Consider the following 17,487-nt stretch of genomic DNA (forward strand, 5'->3'; position numbering starts at 1 on the left):
AAACCTTTAAAAATAAAATTGATTTTCAGGACAACTCATTAAGTGACTTGAAATCGTATAGTTTGCCACAGATTGTTAGAGTGTCAAGAGAACTTATGTTGAAAATTTTATTGAGATCAGTAGAGCTGTGCTCTGAAAGAAAAAAAAAAACAAAAACATAGGCTGTATCGTGGAGGCAGCTGCTACATGGAACAGGTGAAACGTCTTGAGTGTGCGGCTTAGGATAAATAGGCACTGGAGAACAGAAACGATGTAATTAAATACACAATACAAATACACGCATTACAAAGCTTACATGCTCAACATCACAGCCAGTTTCCTTAGAGAATTGTTGCTTGGCTAGTTGGCTCATAACGGTAAACTGCCGAGCGCAAATTAGGTACTGGACATAGAGGAGCGCACACACAGCACAGGACAAGCAGTGAAAGCGCTTTGGGCAAGAGTGGGAATTCGCTGGCCAGAGAACTTATGAAAGCGTACCATATCAGAAAGAAAGGAAGTGGTTGTGTCAGTCATACCTCTGTGTTGTTGCGCAACAAAGCAAATGACTTGTTAGATTTGACGTTCTAATCTGCATTCTGTCGATATATCTTCCTTGGGGTTGTGGTGGGCAGTGCGCTTGCGCACGCTGGCTGTTCCAAAATAAAATAGCGCTTGACTTGTGCTGTGTGTGTTTACAGCTCGTGGTGGTCGTAAAACCGTGAATCTGTGCTCGTTCCCTGTTCGCGCTGTGGACCGGCTGTTGTGGTAGCGATACGGCATGCCTCTTTCTTATTTCCCCGAGTCTTTTCACGTCATTTGGCACGCCATACGTGTGGAACACAGAGGTGCCATTACCTAGCAGCCGTCAAAATAACAAATTGCCCACTTCCTAACTAAGCCTTATAACTCCCGATGAGCAGTGCTTCGTGTTTGATACCTACTATGGCTGAGTGATCTCTATCAAACGCGACCACTCTCGATGGCATCGACAAAAGTACTACCAAGCTGTATGGCTCTGAGAAGGCTAAACGAGAGGCTAAATATAGCTCCGATTGCATCAACCCGCCACGGTGGTGTAGTGGTTATGGTGCTCGACTGCTGACCCGAAGGTCGCGGGATTGAATCCCGGCCGTGGGCCGCATTTCAATGGAGGCGAAATGCTTAAAGCCCGCATACTGAGATTTAGGTGCACGTTAAAGAACACCAGATGGTCAAAATTTTCCGGAGCCCTCCACTACGGCGTCCCTCATAATAATACCGTGGTTTTGGGACGTAAGCCCCCCAACAATTATGCACTATTATTACCGATTGCATCATGCATGACGCGACAACTGCGCCATCTGTATACACTCGACCCATGCATCATTGAGTGATGACTTCAATACAAGAGAGGTATATACGCGAAATGTCATCTTCTAGCGAGCGACCTTATATGTTGATAGGCTTAAAAGTGTTTCATGTCATAAAAACGTCTCTCCCGCCGTTTAGACTACCCTTATGTCTTAAGAGGGTACTGCGCCATTTCATTCTCCGCCGTGTACTTTAATATAGTATCACGTTTCCGTGTAACTGAAGCTGGTCACTGTTGACATACGAGCCAGGGTGCGCAAGGGTGCGCGCAACTTCTTACATATTGAATGTCTAGGAAGTCGTTCCTAGTTATACTTTTTTTAATTATGTGAAAGCGTCTGTCATTCGTTAGGGTGGAGTTTCTTCGAGATATATTGGATAGTCTTCGGCAGGGTGTCGGAACGAAATGTTTTTCGTTTCGGTTTTAGTTTCGTTCCACCGCAAGAACTTCCGTTCCGTTTCTGTTCCGAAACGAAAAAAAAAACGTTGCGTAACGGTTCGTAACGTTTTTTTTTTTTTTGTATGCAAGAATTCGAAGTTAAAGTAATCATAAAAAACATTGGACTTAGTTACTTGCCCCCCTCTTAAGAAAGTGGAACAGAGGTAAAACACGTTCTTCCCACGTTCTTCAGAGGTGCGGAAGTGTACCATGAATGTCTACCAACTAGCACAAACCAATATACTCGTCAGAGTCAGAGTATTTATTTTCTCAAAGTCAATTACGATTTTTTAGCGGGCTCAGTGCTTTGCGTTGAGGGAGTGAGCACGATCTCAGAAGCAGCACGTCACTGAGTGTGTCTCGCCCTCTCTGATGTGCGACTCTGACTCTCTGAACAACAGTCTCGCACTCTCTGATGTGCGAGACTGCTGTTCTGATAAAAAAATCACAGCATATCCACGGTGATGTGATCGGGGGTCTGCCCAGATGACCGGAGCCAGCCAGAGTCCCGGGGAGATGTCGAGGAGAGGAACCCGGAGCTGTTAACAGTAACGTTTATTACATATTTACAGGTAGCGTGTTGCTACATGATGGGGTTAGCATCATGGAAGCTCTCGAGGGGAGCTTCTCGTAGCTTGTGACAGCTTGAGAAAACTTGTGAGAGCTCGACGGGAGCGCATCGGCGCTCGCATTTTATGTCCTGGCCTTCCCAGGGTTCCCTGTAGGAAAAAACAATGGAGGCCAAGACAGTCCAATGAAAATTTCCATCTTCACCTCCGCCCCCAAAAGGGGAAGGTGAAACGCCGCCTCCTTCCCAACCCACGAAAGGAGAAAGAGGCACATCCAGTTCGTCCCATGGCGAGGGAAAAACACTGCCCACCGCGCACACACGGCACAGCACGAAGACGTTGAGCCTTACGTGGAAGTCAATTTCGTAGTCTGTTGCAATGATGGGTATGCGCGAGGCAGGCCACGTGTTGTGGAAACAGCGGCAACAAGGCGCCACGGAGAACGTGGGAAATGCATCCGCAGACGGTTCCCAGACGCTGGGTCCTTTGTCCGGGGCACCTTGACGACAAAGCAAGCCGCCTCGACGGCCAACAACTCTTCCTAAACTGTCAGTTGGTCAGGCGTGCCCAAAGGGTTTTACGAGGGCGCAGACAACCTGAGAATATTAGACGAACGACCTTCGTGTTGTCGCCGCTCTTGGGGCATCTCTGGAACCGCTGACCCGGAAGAAATCAGGGTAGTCTTAGCCGCAACGTCTCATGCGTCAAAGCGGCGCCAAGCCAGGCAGGCCGATCATAACAACGGAGTGAATGATGATGAGTAGGCGAAGCTGCGGAGGTTCATCGGTAAACCGTGAATCTTCCGTGAATTCTGCCCAGTACATCATCACCGACGTGAGATCGGGCGCGTTTATACTAAAGGTTCGATGAGTTATGACGACTTGCAGCTCACTTTAATTTTACATGTACGCTGTGAATTTTCATTGTTTAGAAAACCATTGCTTTAGAAAACATCTGGCGTCTTTCGTTAAGCAGCTGGCGTCTTTTCGTTTTGCTTTAGAAACATCTGGCGTTCTTTCGTTTTGCTTTTAGAAAACATCTGGCGTCTTTCGTTGGTTTATTTCATCAATCAACGGCGTTTTGAACAAAATTTTTATTGTTTAATCACGCACAGGAGAAATCTCACCAGGCACTACCTTGGAGGTAAACAATGGCTGCTAATGGGAATGAGAGACAGAAGAAGTCGGCTTTTAGCTAACACTTACACTTCTACTTCTACTAACGTTTCCTACTGGAACATGCCAATGCTAATGGGGAATGAGAGACAGAAGAATTCGGCTTTTAGTTAACGCGCACGCTGCGAATTTTTTATTGTTCAACAACGCACAGGAAAAATCTCCCACCGGCACCACCTTGGAGGTCAAGATCTGGTACTAGCGTTACGACTGGTTACGCACTACGACTACAACTACGAGGGACGAACGGGGGAGTGGGGAGGGGGCACGGGTCCAGTGTGGCCCCCCTGGCTACGCCCCTGCCATTGTAGACTCTTTGGGCAACTACTACAAGTACATATGGAAGGTACCCACTACGCCATAAATCATCGTAATTTTTCTTACGTAGCGAAGCACCCACAATGCCATTTTTGGTCATTCTTCGGAAAATCGTGGTACCCGCTACACATCTGTAAGGCATTATGCGCACTATGTGTTGTGACTGATGAGGATCAAGAATTATGGCTGACACTTTTGTAACGGGTTCGAAGCATACAACGACCGACACGTTGCGCAATTCGGATTGTCTGATGCCAGGTTGCTATTTTACTCTTCTTCCACGCTATATATTACATATGTTAACATGATTCCTTGCTCGACATATGACGCCTGTACAGATTATTTTTGCGAACGAGTTAAAAGCACCAGCGTGGCACTGTGGTGGAATACTCGACTGCCGGGCAGAGGGCGCGGGTTAATCCGATCCTAGAAATTTGTTTCTCATTTAAATTTTTCTTATTTTGCGCGAAAGCGGTTTCGGACACCGGCGGCGGCGGACAACTATGGCTCCAAAATCGCCTGCTACGATCTCATAACAGCTTTCGCTGTAACAAACTTCAGCGCCGACAATGCCCTCTCCACGCTGGCCGGCGTGAGAGGTGCGCAAAAGTCCACTTGCGTTAATATAAACATCTCTGGTTGCCATTGTTCTCGTTTTTCGCACAATTTGAACATTGCTTTGGAATTCCTGCCTGAGTACGCGCGAATACTGTACCTGGAGATATGCATAATTGCTCCTCAGTTGTTCCGGATTGCCAAGTTTTCTCGTGAACCGAAAAACGATTGAAAAAATTTCGGTTTCACTCCGGAACGAAATAATCGATAACGTTTCGGTTACGTTTTCGTTCCGGTCAAAAATATCGTTTTTTTCGTTTTTCGTTTTTGGTTTTCGTTTCGTTCCGACGCCCTGGTCTTCGGTGCATTGAAGATTTTTTTCTTTATAGTAGTTCGTTAATAATAGCGTGATGGCACGCTCCTGTCGCTTGCGTTGCTGTATTAAAACGCTTCAGTGAAGCCCCCATGAGAAAGTGCGAAAGGTGGCTGCTCATGCTCGTCAAGTATAAACCACGCCCAACGGTGTCCGAAGTTGGCACGAGTTAAAACCGGGAGATGCGGTGGTTGTTCGAGACTCGGGAATTCGCCTCACCACACCTTCCTGTTTCACAAAGCGCGCGTTGTATAGAATGCTCGAGCCTCGCGCCAGCTACTTTGATCCGTTATCGCGTTAGGATGCGCACCTGGCGCCTTTCCTGATCCCGCATTGCAACATCGGACCGCGTATGCGAATACCGGGGTGCATTAATGGGTGTCAGCTTTTTCATGTTTTAGTGAAAATGACGCACTTCAAAGCTGGTGCGTAATGCGTTGCATCGTTCACACTGTTAACGCGCACGCACGAAGCATGCGCGTGCGCGCGCGCGGGAACAGAACATATTGCGTTTTCTGTGTTTTTTTCTTTTTGTGCGTATGTGCTGTAACAGTATGAACAGTGCATCACCCACCAGCCCGCCAGCAAACGTCGTCGAAGTTCATACTGCAGCGCCAACATCTCTCGGTTCACGCACCTCTCAACTGCGGAAGATGTGTGCACTAGAAAGGACGCTAGCTCGACTTCTTAAATACTATAATACATGCCGATTTATTTATTTATTTATTTATTTATTTATTTATTTATTTATTTATTTATTTATTTATTTATTTATTTATTTATTACTGTTACCCTCAATCGCCGAAACATTACAGAGGGGAGCGGGTTCCAACATGAAAAATACAAAACAACGAAACAAAACGTGCTATATTATACACGAACAAGACTAAAGCAAATAACATCTCTACTCGATGATACGCAACAAAAGTGAAACGTAAAAAATAAGGGAATCACAAATAAAAAAAAGAAAATAGTGAATGCGGTAAAATTATACAGTACTAGCAGCAAAATGTTAAATTAAGAGAAATGACACAAAGGAAAAAAGAAAAACAACAAAAACGCCGGCATCTTGACAAGTGTAGACAGAAAGTCGTGGGGAGGGGGAAAGAAAGTCGTGGGGAGGGGACGTACATGCCGCGCGCATGTACGCCCCGTCTCAAACTATCGTCGTTGTCTGCCGTCGTTCAAAAAAAAGAAAAAAAGTGGTCCTCTCGTTCTCGGACCTTTCATATGTAGTCTCACGTCAGCTATATATACAGCACGGCGGGTTGGCCTATTCTCGAGGGCTCGACGACATTAAATTGCGTGTAGCTCGTATAGTGTATCGTGTAGCCAACTATGTAGAGTCGGCAGCGTCACGAACATGTGCCATGCAGAGCTGACGTAAATGAAGCCATAGTGTCCACATTACCTTGCGTCTTCTCCTGAGACGTTGATTGGTTTCTAGACGCTAATGACGGCCTTGCTCTAAAGGGCCGGACGAACCAGGCGGTGGCGCATTTGCATGTATAATGGTAAGCACGCGCCTGACGACATAAGGACGAGTGTCATTGAAGCTGCATGCGTGGTCGCCGCATTCGTCTGGCCGTTTTCGGCCGTGTGCGACGTGTGCGTCTCCGAGCGTCGGACCTTCGCAAAACCGCGCTGAGTCAGGGAGAAATTAGAGGCAATTAGGCGCGGCGAAATAGCGTGTATATTAGACAAACGAGGTCGTTCTTTAGCCCAACCAGCGAAGGTTGTTTGATTTATATGTCCTCATAGTGGCACCTTTGACCACCCTCTTGAAAATTCAAATGCAGTTTATGATGTGTTCGTGGGCGCTCTCTATTGAAGGCCAGTTGTATCGAAATTTTAGTTGGGCTGCTTTGGCTCAAATTGGAATAGCGATGGCGCAGGGCTTTTGGTTGTCCAATTTTCATTAACCTCTACATTTTTTGCGACCTCTAAATTGCGCCTGAGCAAGATGACGCGTGCACTTGGTGGTTATAGTGGTCGTGGCGTAGTCATAAAATTTTTTTGAAGGTTGGTGGGGAGGCAGGGTGGATGTGGCTTATGTAAACAATATATATATACAGGGTGTCCCAGCTATCTTTAGCCAAGGGTTCAAAAATACAATATTAGAGGCAGGCGAGTGGAACGACTTGCAAATTGCTGACAGCCATCTTGCGCACTAGAGACAATTTTTTGTTTTGTAATTAACTAATTTGTTAATTAGGACGATTTAACTAAATTGCTAAATATTGACTTTAGGCAAGAAATGCTGCTTGCAAAGTTCGAGAGCGTCTTCAGAAACCCCAATCGCATCATTTGCGATAAAGAAAGTCTTACATATACCATTTTTTCCAAGCTGCAAAGAAAGCCCGCGAAATACAAAAAGAACCACGTGACTAGCGCGCTCGCGCGCCGCGAGGATGCTGCCCTCAGCCGTGGTTTGAGCGAACGAAATCAGCTGCGGCCGCGACTCGGCGTCTCCGTTGCAGCGGTAGGCCGATAAGTTAAAGGTGGTTTCTTGGCCCGCGCTCACTACAACTTGCACCGTCACGCGCGCAGCTGGCTGGCAACGGGCCAAGAAACCACCGCCCACTTATAGGCCTACTGCTGCAACGGAGCCGGCGAGTCTCGGCCGCAGGTGATTTCGTTCGCTCAAACCTCGGCTGAGGGCAGCATTCTCGCGGCGCGCGAGCGCGCTAGTCACGTGGTTCTTTTTGTATTTCGCGGGCTTTCTTTGCAGCTTGGAAAAAATGGTATACGTGAGACTTTCTTTATCGCAAATAATGCAGTTCGGGTTTTTGAGGACGCTCTCGAACTTTGCAAGCAGGATTTCTTGCCTAAAGTCAATATTTAGCAAATTAGTTAAATCGTCCTAATTAACAAATTAGTTAATTACAAAACAAAAAATTGTCTGTAGCGCGCAAGGTGGCTGTCAGCAATTTGCAACTGATTTTACTCGCCTGCCTCTAATATTGTATTTTTTAACCCTTGGCTAAAGATAGCTGGGACACCCGGTATATATATATATATATATAATATATATATATATATATTATATATATATATATATATATAATGCATAAGTTTACGTTTCACGGATCCGCTGATTAATAAGTAATACGAAGTGCAGGCGCACCTACAAAAAAAAACGTTTATTCGACGTTCCCGGTCCACAGTTGGAACGTCGAATAAATTAATTATATAATAATTACATACCTGCTTTTTTAAAATGGAAGCATCAGAGAAAAGGCATGTGAAAAACGTTAATAATGTGATGAGAACTTCAAGGCCAGTTGAACCGCAGTATCGCTTTGGCTAAATCACTTATAAATGAGTAGTATTAGCCCCTTAGCCCCGAGATCTCTGAGCGGCTCCTTCTCGCGCGGGACGTCAGCAGAAGAAACTTTGCAGCCGCATTGCGCGCTCGCCCGCAACGCGAGTCGTAAAGACTGCTTGGAGCCGTCGGCTGATCTGCCTTGCTAAAGTTAATAAACCGTTAGTGCGCATGTTTATGGAACAATTAGTACAAAATGGTCCTGCAAAATTGAGCGGAGTCGCCATCTGGTGGCCCCTGGTGTCGTCTGTAAGCTATCAACTTGTACACGTGCGTGGGTTCCTTGTCATGGCAGTAGCGTGTGGAGCACTCGTGGTTTAATTTTCGGCGGTCCTTTTTGGCGACTGACTGCAGTTTTTAGCCTTCTGCTACCATATATGCGCTGTAGTTCGCTGCTTGTATTCAGTACTTTCTTTGTATCTTGTCGCCCAACTCCACCACAGACATTTCTGTTGTTGCTGGTGCCCAGCGATTTATTCATATCACGAACGATACTTGCCTTTTTCGAGTAACTAATTTGTTGGGGAAAGAAGTGGATTTTTGAGGGCATGTTTTTCTTTGTTAAACACAACAATAATGAGAACTAACAGGCAATCCTTTCCTTGGCATGATTGCCTGTTATTTCACAAATTGTCAGCCAATGTTTTAATCGGGATAATCCTTCGGTGGGGTATGCGCAACATTTGGCGTAGGAAAGTTATAGTAGGTTATTAAGGCGAAAGCCTTAGATGCCTCATAAAACGCGAAAAGTGATCGTCGACGGCGTCAACACCGAGGGATGCAAAAAATTAATCGCGTGAAGTCACAATATGACGGCATCGTGGCGTCACAGATCGCCAAAATGTGTGATGTCATCATGACGTCACTGTGACGTCACAATAATGCGTCGTCACATGACGTCATAAAATGACATCGTCGCTTGGTCAAAGGCGGGCCGATCACGGAGGCAGTGCAAAACCAGGTGAGGTGCAGAGAGCTTGGAATGCCTCCGATCCTGGAGGCAGTGCAGAACCGCGTTTGGTTCAGAAAGCTTTCGGAGGGGGGCGGCCAAGGATCAATACATCGACGGAGAAGAAAAAGATGGTGGCTTTCGCCTTTGAGTCGTCTTAGGCGAATGCAAAAGGGACCCTGTGAGTTTTATTGGCCTTAAATTGGTCCGACACGTTGCAAGGCGAACATGCTCCGAAAGCAAAAGAAAATTGTGAATTGTAAGTGAAAGATGCGAAAAATGCCAAGCAAATGTTAGATCTTACACATGGTAACAACAGGGCGTTTCTAGATCTTAAAAAAAAAACGAAAGTGACATTCGAAAATAATGGGTACACACCAAAAAAGTTTGGGTATTCAACACACCAAAAGGTTTACCAAAGTCAAATCGAAGCGCTGTAGCTTGCATTTTAATGTGAACTGCCGACCGCCCCTTCACAGTTTTCGGGAGGTTAGCGAATTGTTTGGAGCGTCTGCTAGAAGGGTGGACAAAATTAGCTGGGTTGACAGATTAGCTGACTTGAGATAGTGCTCACTATCGCAAAATAATTAAGCTTCATTATTTCGTCCATGACACAGCTCGCCCCTGCATGTAACTCTAGTTGAACTAACCTGACTCTTCTTTTTTCTTTTTTTGGCTCCTGTCATGGGCAGTGGGCGTATTTCTCGAGGGGGGCTCTTCCAGCAGTGAAAATTAGCGCTACAGCACATAACAAAAACAGGCAACCGCACCTTTGTTTAAATCACCGTCTTCAACAGAATTTGTTCTGTATAGGCGCTTCACGTGTAATTGAAGGTCAGAACAGAAAAGCGAGAACTTTGAATTTGCTTGTACTTGGCCGATGAAAAATGGCTGGAGCGCTGAACAAAAGAATGGGTACCCAAAGCGACTCAATGGAATTTGTTGACATCCCTTCCTGCATTCTTCTTTATAGCAACACATTTGTATATGCTGATAAAATGTTTGGTGAGTAAATCCCCATTGTCTGAATTTTGCGGTAAGTAGAGATAATGTAAGGATGTTAGCCTAAATAAACATAAGCTTTGGCATTGGAAAGTAGTAAGGAGGTTTACATGCAAGGAAATATTGTAAAGCGTGCTTGCCCATTACGGAACATGATTGTAGATCGTGCAACTAATTTTAGCGATAAATTGCTGGCAAAATAACTTACGAGTTTTTTTTTCTTGTAAGCAAAAATTTTATACAGAAATAATAATATATAATTTTTTTGTTTTAACGTCCCAAAACCACGATATGATTATGAGAGACGCCGTAGTGGAGGGCTCCGGAAATTTCGACCACCTGGGGTTATTTAACGTGCACCTAAATCTAAGTACACGGGCCTCAAGCATTTTCGCCTCCATCTAAATGCGGCCGCCGCGGCCGGCATTCGCACCCGCGTCCTTCGGGTCAGCAGTCGAGAACCACGACCACTAGATCACCTTAACGGCGGGAAGGGACATTGGAGTTTCTTCATGACACTTTGCGGGGGTTAAACAAGAGAAACACTCAGTGTTTGTTATAATTGGCCATTTTAACGCAGCAGAACGTACGAACATACATAAAGTATGCTTAACCCCCCCCCCCCCCCCTTGCGAAAAATGTTTTCTGGCTACGCCATAAATATATTCCGTTCTTGTTCTTTCTTTTCGTTTATTTTGGCAGATTCAAAAATTTGAATTTTGTGAATAATGATTGTACTTTGCGAAACATAATCGGGCTCTCATGACACTTCTTTAAAGTAAGAATAGCCACAGGTATCCTGCTATATTTCCGTGACATCCAACCTTCTCGTACACGTTTCACGCTTTTACAGAACTTGCCAAGCGCGACGCGAGCGCCTTTCATCTACGTAAGTAAAGCCTTAGGTTTGTCTCTGCAGGCTTTTTGGTGCGTCAAATGTAATGAAAAGACATTGTGCGCTGGACCTGTGTGGATCCCGGCCGCTCGCTCGTTCGATATTGCGTGGTTGGCCCAGTTCGCGACGACGTATCTTCGGTAAAGCTGCTTAAACGCGCGCAGTGCACCTTTACATTTAGGACCGAGACGTTTTTTTTTTTTTCTTCAGAGAGCAGATTTTTTGCTCCATACCTGCCACTTTGTTAAACTTGTGCCGAAGTAAGGCGGCATGACCGAAAACATAGCAACGTTGCCACGTGTCCTGGCTTGGACGGGTACCTCCGCTAGTATTTATTTGGACATTGCGTGCTCGTAATGTGTCAATACGTCCTTCAGGCTCAGTAACATTTTTACCTGTAGATATCCTGTATACCTAAATCGGAGGTGTCCGCCTCGGTGGTACAGCGTTTACGGTGCTCGGCTGCTGGCCCGAAAGTCGCGGGTTCGATTCCGGCCGCGGCGGTCGCATTTCGGTGGAGGCGGAATGCTATAGAGGCCCGTCTCCTGTACAATGCCAGTGCCCGAAGAACACCACATGGTCAAAATTCCCGGAACCCTCCACTATGGCGTGCCTTATAGTCATATCATGGTTTGGGCACGTAACACCCGAGATATTATAATGTACGACATCGGAGGCATCGACTCTTAAGAGCACTAATTCACACCAGCCGAGATAAGCTGAAGTGTCCTTGTGCGAATGAAAAGATGGTTGTGGAACGACACTGTAGTAGCGCGTGCCTGCTCTTTCTGAACACTTGGCTGCGTGACTGAAAAAACAAACAAATAAACGTCTTGACAACTCTTGTAGTGGTTGTGAGCTCGGTGTAGAAATGGAAGAATATGCGCCACTCCTGAGCCTGTCTGGCCAACGATCTTTCCTCGCAGTGCTCTGCTCCCATAACTCTGGTGCGACCCGCCACGGTGTTCTAGTGGTTACGGTGCTCGGCTGCTGACCCGAAGGTCGTGGGATCGAATCCCGGCCGTGGCGGCCGCATTTCGATGGAGACGAAATGCTCGAGGCCCACGTACTTAGATTTTGGTGCACGTTAAAGAACACCCGATGGTCAAATTTTTCGAAGCCCTCCACTATACGGCGTCCCTCATAATCATATCATGGTTTTGGGGCGTAGAATCTCGTCAGTTATTATGATTATTAAAACTTTGTTGCAGTTTTTGTCGCTCAGATTTCGTTACGCTTAATCTTGGAACACGGCCAAAGCTTGGGTGGGGTATTGCGAAGCCACCATTTTAACCTTCGATTCTATTTCTTATAACGTCCGTTGCGCCGTGTGGTCGGCGATAACGTCGTACTGCGAACCGAGGCAATGGCAAAGAGTGGGTGAGAAAAGGAATGGCTGCAAAGTCAAGGCCCAGCTCTTGTAACGATTCGTTTCCCGATCCATTGATTTCGCCGGCCACAATGGCTCGCACGCCGCCGCTATCGATCGGTCATTCGGTGCGACCTGTGATGAAACAGAATTGAGGGTGAAGAGTCATTTCAAACACGACCCCACTTTTCTTTGCCGCCTTTTTGGTACGATGAGCTCGTGTGACAAGCAGCGGCGTTCCACTCAAGGGCGCATGTTACCTTTTGATTTTTTTTTTTCCCGAGCTTTTCATCAAGTAACTGTCGAAAATGTGGGCCGAAGTCCACAAAGCTCGTAAGTGCTCCCTTCCAACGGCCAGCAGCCTTTATTAATATATCGAACGACAGGCGTGCGTTAATGGTATTATACGATGAGCTGAAGAACATTTTTATGAAAACGCTGCCTATAGGGATTGGGCGTTGTGTCGGCAGAGTGTAATCCAGTTTCATCCTATAGACTAGATGCATAGTCTGGGAACCTGTGCCTGCGCTTGCGTTAGAGTGGCTAATGTAATCCGTATGGCAGAAAGGGATGCGTTGTTATCGGATCCACGTCAACGCCAAACATATTTGTTCTCATTTCGCGTCCCGCTATTTTGTCGATAACTTCGTTGTGTGTGTGGAATGTATTTTGCGAAATGGTGTTCTTGTCGCAAGCACCAGAAGCCTGCAACGGCCTCAACCGGCGTGCGTGCGTGCGTGCGTGCGTGCGCGCGCGCGCGCGCGCGCGTGTGTGTGTGTGTGTGTGTGTGTGTGTGTGTGTGTGTGTGTGTGTGTGTGTGTGTGTGTGTGTGTGTGTGGTGTGTGCGCGCGCGCGTGTGCGTGTGAGAGAGAGAGAGAGAGATTCATTGTGCACCTGCCACGACAAAGCCAGCGGAGGTTCACAAAGCTCAGAGTCTAAATGTGGCCGTAGATGTGACACAAAACCAGCGCCTCCAAACGTGGTGCGCGTCTAATGTCGAAAAAGCGCATTTCGATATCGTGTGCTAATTCTCTCGCGAATCGCGAAATTCGACCGTAGAAGCTAAGCGTCGTCTATTGTGTACTCCGCTTTCTCATACGCAGCAGGGGAGAGCGCAAGGCAGTATAAAGCAACTTGCGCGTTTTAAAAGGTCTGAGTGTAATACGCGACCGTGGTACGCGCACCGTCATTGTTTGTCGCATTGTCTGATGTTTTTCCTTTACGATTGAGGAAAGCTGCAGGTGTCTGTCTCTTGCGGCGTTTTGTAATTGAGCCTTCGAAAATAAAAGTTAATGCGCGGTCGTTGCTCGTAAACGCGCTCTGTTATCACGCCTCCGTGGGAATACACTCGGACGCCCTTCTCAACAGCTGAGAGCCACTTTCGGAAATGTTACGGGCGTGCAGCCCATGACATTCCCTGTACTAGTGATTCGATATGCGGATGTTTTGCGCACAATGCAACAGAGGGTGAGAAGAAGTAACAGGCCTTTCTTTCTTCCTTTATCTTATTTGTGAACGCGTGGTTTCCGCCAATTGAAAAGCATGGAAGCTGCAAATGAATAAATGCGCGGCGTAAAAGAGAGTGCATCCATAACGCTTTGTTTTCTTCTTCTACACCTCATGCACATTGTCCGCATTTCGTTTCTCCTGGAGTCTGGGATATGTTCGAGTACTTTCCTTCGGTTTCTCCTCTCGGTCGCTGTGTCTGCTGGCGGCTGCAGTGCCTGTTCTTCATCCAGGCATGTTCTTCGTGTGCATAGAAAAGTGTGGGAAAACTCTCCGGGCCAGATAAGAGTGGCGCAGGGGATTCCTCTGCTCGTCCTTTGTGGCCACCGCGAATTGCTAAATAGGTTTGCGCGATACGCCTAGTTCTTGTTTTCGCAGTTTTCTTCATAGCGGTTAGAATACACGCGATAGTTTTACGTGCGAAAAGCCTCCAGACTTGTTACTGTGCGGCGCAGTATTACGAAAGTTCCAGTTTGCCGCTTAAAAATTACAAACAATAGAAAGCCTTTTCTTTTTCTTCTAGATTTTGTTACGGATTAGTTACCGTCGTGCGGTTGCTTAATTAGGGGGCTAAATTCAGTAAACTTGCCATTGGCCAGCCGCCTTCGCTAACGATGGGTGCAACGACAGGCTGATTTTTTTTTTTCTTCTTCTTACGGACAATTCTAGCGCAATAACCTTTTTGTGAACGCGGGTCTCGGGACTATATGCGCGGATGTTCGCGATTTTACTTCGCGACTTTGTGATTGCGGAACTTCGATCTGTTTCTGGGAGCGCGAACGGTTTCAGTTATAATGCAGGTACGTATAAATTATGCAGGGCGGGGCCTTGTCGAATTGTGGCCTCTGCTAACTATATAGCGAAGCCAGTCCTTGTCTTCATTTCTCGTAGGTGGCATTGTTGCCACATAGCATTGAGTTTGTGCAAGACTCGAGCGAGTGCAGAGGCAGCTTGGCAATTGCTCATTCAAGTTCGAGCCTCGACAGCGACACTATTACGTAGCTCCATTGAAAAATTTCGTTATGCCCCCTATGTCCTGTATCCATAACGTGGCATTATTATACACGATCATATATGAAAACTTTGTTTTCATATAGTTTTACATGACATTATAGAATTATGGACATATGGGTCTTTCCCATTAGGCAGTCGTGCATTGTTAAGAAATTTTACCATATAGTTATTGTCGACGACTTCAATAAAGACGTAAAGTTTTGCGGTACTATAAACTTTTCCAGCGCATGTGCGCGTCGTGAATATGAAAACTGGCTGCCGGCACAATGGTTAGGGACATAATGAAAAACATATAAACTCTCCCGTGCTTAAGTATTGTTAATATTGACAGCTTCGGCATAAAAGGTACTCCGAATGCCTTAATTAGCATACATTCACTGCTTCTATCGACTTCAGGGACGGTATTCAGCTTCGTTACCCCTTCCAGACTGAACGCGGTTCATGGCCTTTTTCACCATTACATTGACTACATACGTAGTCTGAAGTGTTGTTGCGTGGTGAATTAATGCGACGCCCGATAAACCTGTGCTGATGTGGTGAACGCCAATGCGAAGCAAGGGGCCATTTGCGATTGCGTACACTGCTTTAGGGGATCTTCGGGAGGTCGTTTTGTAGCGCTCCGGTTCTCTCTGTAGTGCGATCCGACTAAGAGCGCCCAGGAATGTTCCCGCCGACCACTCCGGAGCATTCGCGTCATCCGGTTGGTTTCTGGCCACGTTAGTGCTGTGCAGCTTCCGTCAGCGTGCTTTTGCCGCTGTCGGCAGTGTCGGCTCGGCCGATTAGGTACTTTCCTTGGTGTGTTTGTTACGCTTTGTGTTCCTCATGCCGATGATGACTAAGCAGCAGCTTTTACATGTGTTCACGGCACCTTCCTTCATTTCTTTTGAGTCGAGATACAGACAGTGACAGTCTCTTTATCGCAGTGCTCAAGTCTTACTCTGCTGGCGAATGACTGTCTCGCAAGCGATGGCCGCTACTATACTGTACAGTGGCCGCTTTTCTATAGCCCACCAAATTTTTGTTCATTTTGCGCTCTGCGCGCAATGATACTATGTGATGTGGTGGCTTTTGACGATCTTCGCCGGAAGTTCCCCGGCCTTCGCTTCCTCTCCTCTCACTGTTCTGGAAACTAACCAGCCGTTCGGATGGCGTGTTTTTTCCTGACTTGGGATCTGGAGCGTATTGTAATCACTCGGAGGCAGTGGCGTAGCCAGAAATTTGTTTCTGTGTTGGCACGAGCTTGATCTGTAGTGAGGCAGGCAAGTGTGGTCGAGTGTCATTGTGAGCTCTGTGTCCCAAGGCAAAAAGAAATTTCGGGAGGGGCACGTGCTCGGTGTGCCACCCCGTGGCTACGCCCCTGCTCGAAGGACCAGATCAACCACCGAAATTTGCCAATAGTTTTCTGGCTACAAAATGTGATGAGCATTACTAAATCTGTGGGCGCAGGACCGTGGCTTTCTAGTGATACACCGAGAGACAGTCATATTCAGCCTAGCGTGTGGTTGGTCGCAGGCGCATCCCCTGGAATACACGAGCACATCGATGTTTACGCGCGCCTCCCACGATCCCACGAACCTTGTCCGCCTGCACAACTGTAACATTGTTTGTGAGAACATTTTCTTGGACTGAAGCGCACAGTGTAGTGAGAATCGTGCAAATATTGAAACTATGCGCATATATTTATTATTGCGTATCCTGTTGAAACGGCTACATATGCGTTCCAGTAATAGCGCGTTTTTTTTTTTTATTAGCAGTGCATACGGGTATGATGCAGCAGTCACGGAGAATTGATGCGGAGTCTTTATCATTTGCGTGTGAATTTTACAAAGTGCATACAATAATCTCGGAACAAATATAGTTTTAGTTAAATTAGTTCCATAAGATAATTTCTGCAAGACCCGGTTCCGCCACGTGCCGGAACCGCCCTGTACCGGGGGAGTTCTTTTCGCCGAACAGCTTTTATTCATAACCTTCAAGCTGTCGGCTAGGCAGTGGTAAACTCTCTTGCCCATCTGGATAATCTAAAGGAGCAGCTAGGCTTGTGGCGCCGCTTCGTATGCTTCTTCACCGGTACTTCACCCGACGTCGTTTTACGTTTTCTTGATGTCCGAATCTCAGCCTTGCTGGATCGTGATCACTGGTTCACAGGGTTCCTCACTCCCCGACAGCTCTTCTGTTGCGATTGTAAACTACTGAGGACTCAATTGAGAGCTTTGATGTGTTTATTAGCTTGTGTGTTGGGTTTTCATATTTTGCTGGCGTCAAGTGTAGCGTGGGTAGTGGGTGGGTGCCAGCGCCGCGACTCGAAATGTGGAGGAGTTCCCGGGCCTTATCATGTGCGACGCCAGCTGCGGGGGCTGTGCGCATTGACGTTTTTGCTCCGTGCGCAGCAACGAGTTTGCGCGGGTGGTGGCGGAGGAGTACCTGCGCTTCTTCGACTTCACCGGGCGGCCCCTGGACGCGGCGCTTCGCATGTTCCTGCACCGGTTCTGCCTCATCGGCGAAACTCAGGAGCGCGAGCGTGTCCTGGTCCACTTCTCCAAGCGCTACCTCGATTGCAACCCTGGCGCCTTCAAGTCTCAAGGTATAACACTCTCCTCCCGGAGTTTATGGTGACATACCGGACGTACGTGCCTCGACGCAGGTTACCGAAGCAGATCCACTAT

The 17,487-nt window shown here is 46.9% G+C and overlaps 1 protein-coding gene across 3 annotated transcripts in view; it reads left to right on the plus strand.

Moving 5' to 3' along the window:
- LOC119401689 (PH and SEC7 domain-containing protein) overlaps positions 1–17,487 on the plus strand; it is a 279,260-nt gene that overhangs the window by 217,090 nt on the left and 44,683 nt on the right. For all 3 annotated transcript variants that reach the window (XM_037668613.2, XM_037668620.2, XM_037668630.2), the window contains one exon: positions 17,212–17,405. In XM_037668613.2, the coding sequence (XP_037524541.1) occupies positions 17,212–17,405 (194 nt within the window). The remainder of the gene's footprint in view (positions 1–17,211; positions 17,406–17,487) is intronic.

The sequence above is a fragment of the Rhipicephalus sanguineus genome, chromosome 1 (genome assembly GCF_013339695.2).
Source record: "Rhipicephalus sanguineus isolate Rsan-2018 chromosome 1, BIME_Rsan_1.4, whole genome shotgun sequence".
Lineage (NCBI taxonomy): Eukaryota > Metazoa > Arthropoda > Arachnida > Ixodida > Ixodidae > Rhipicephalus > Rhipicephalus sanguineus.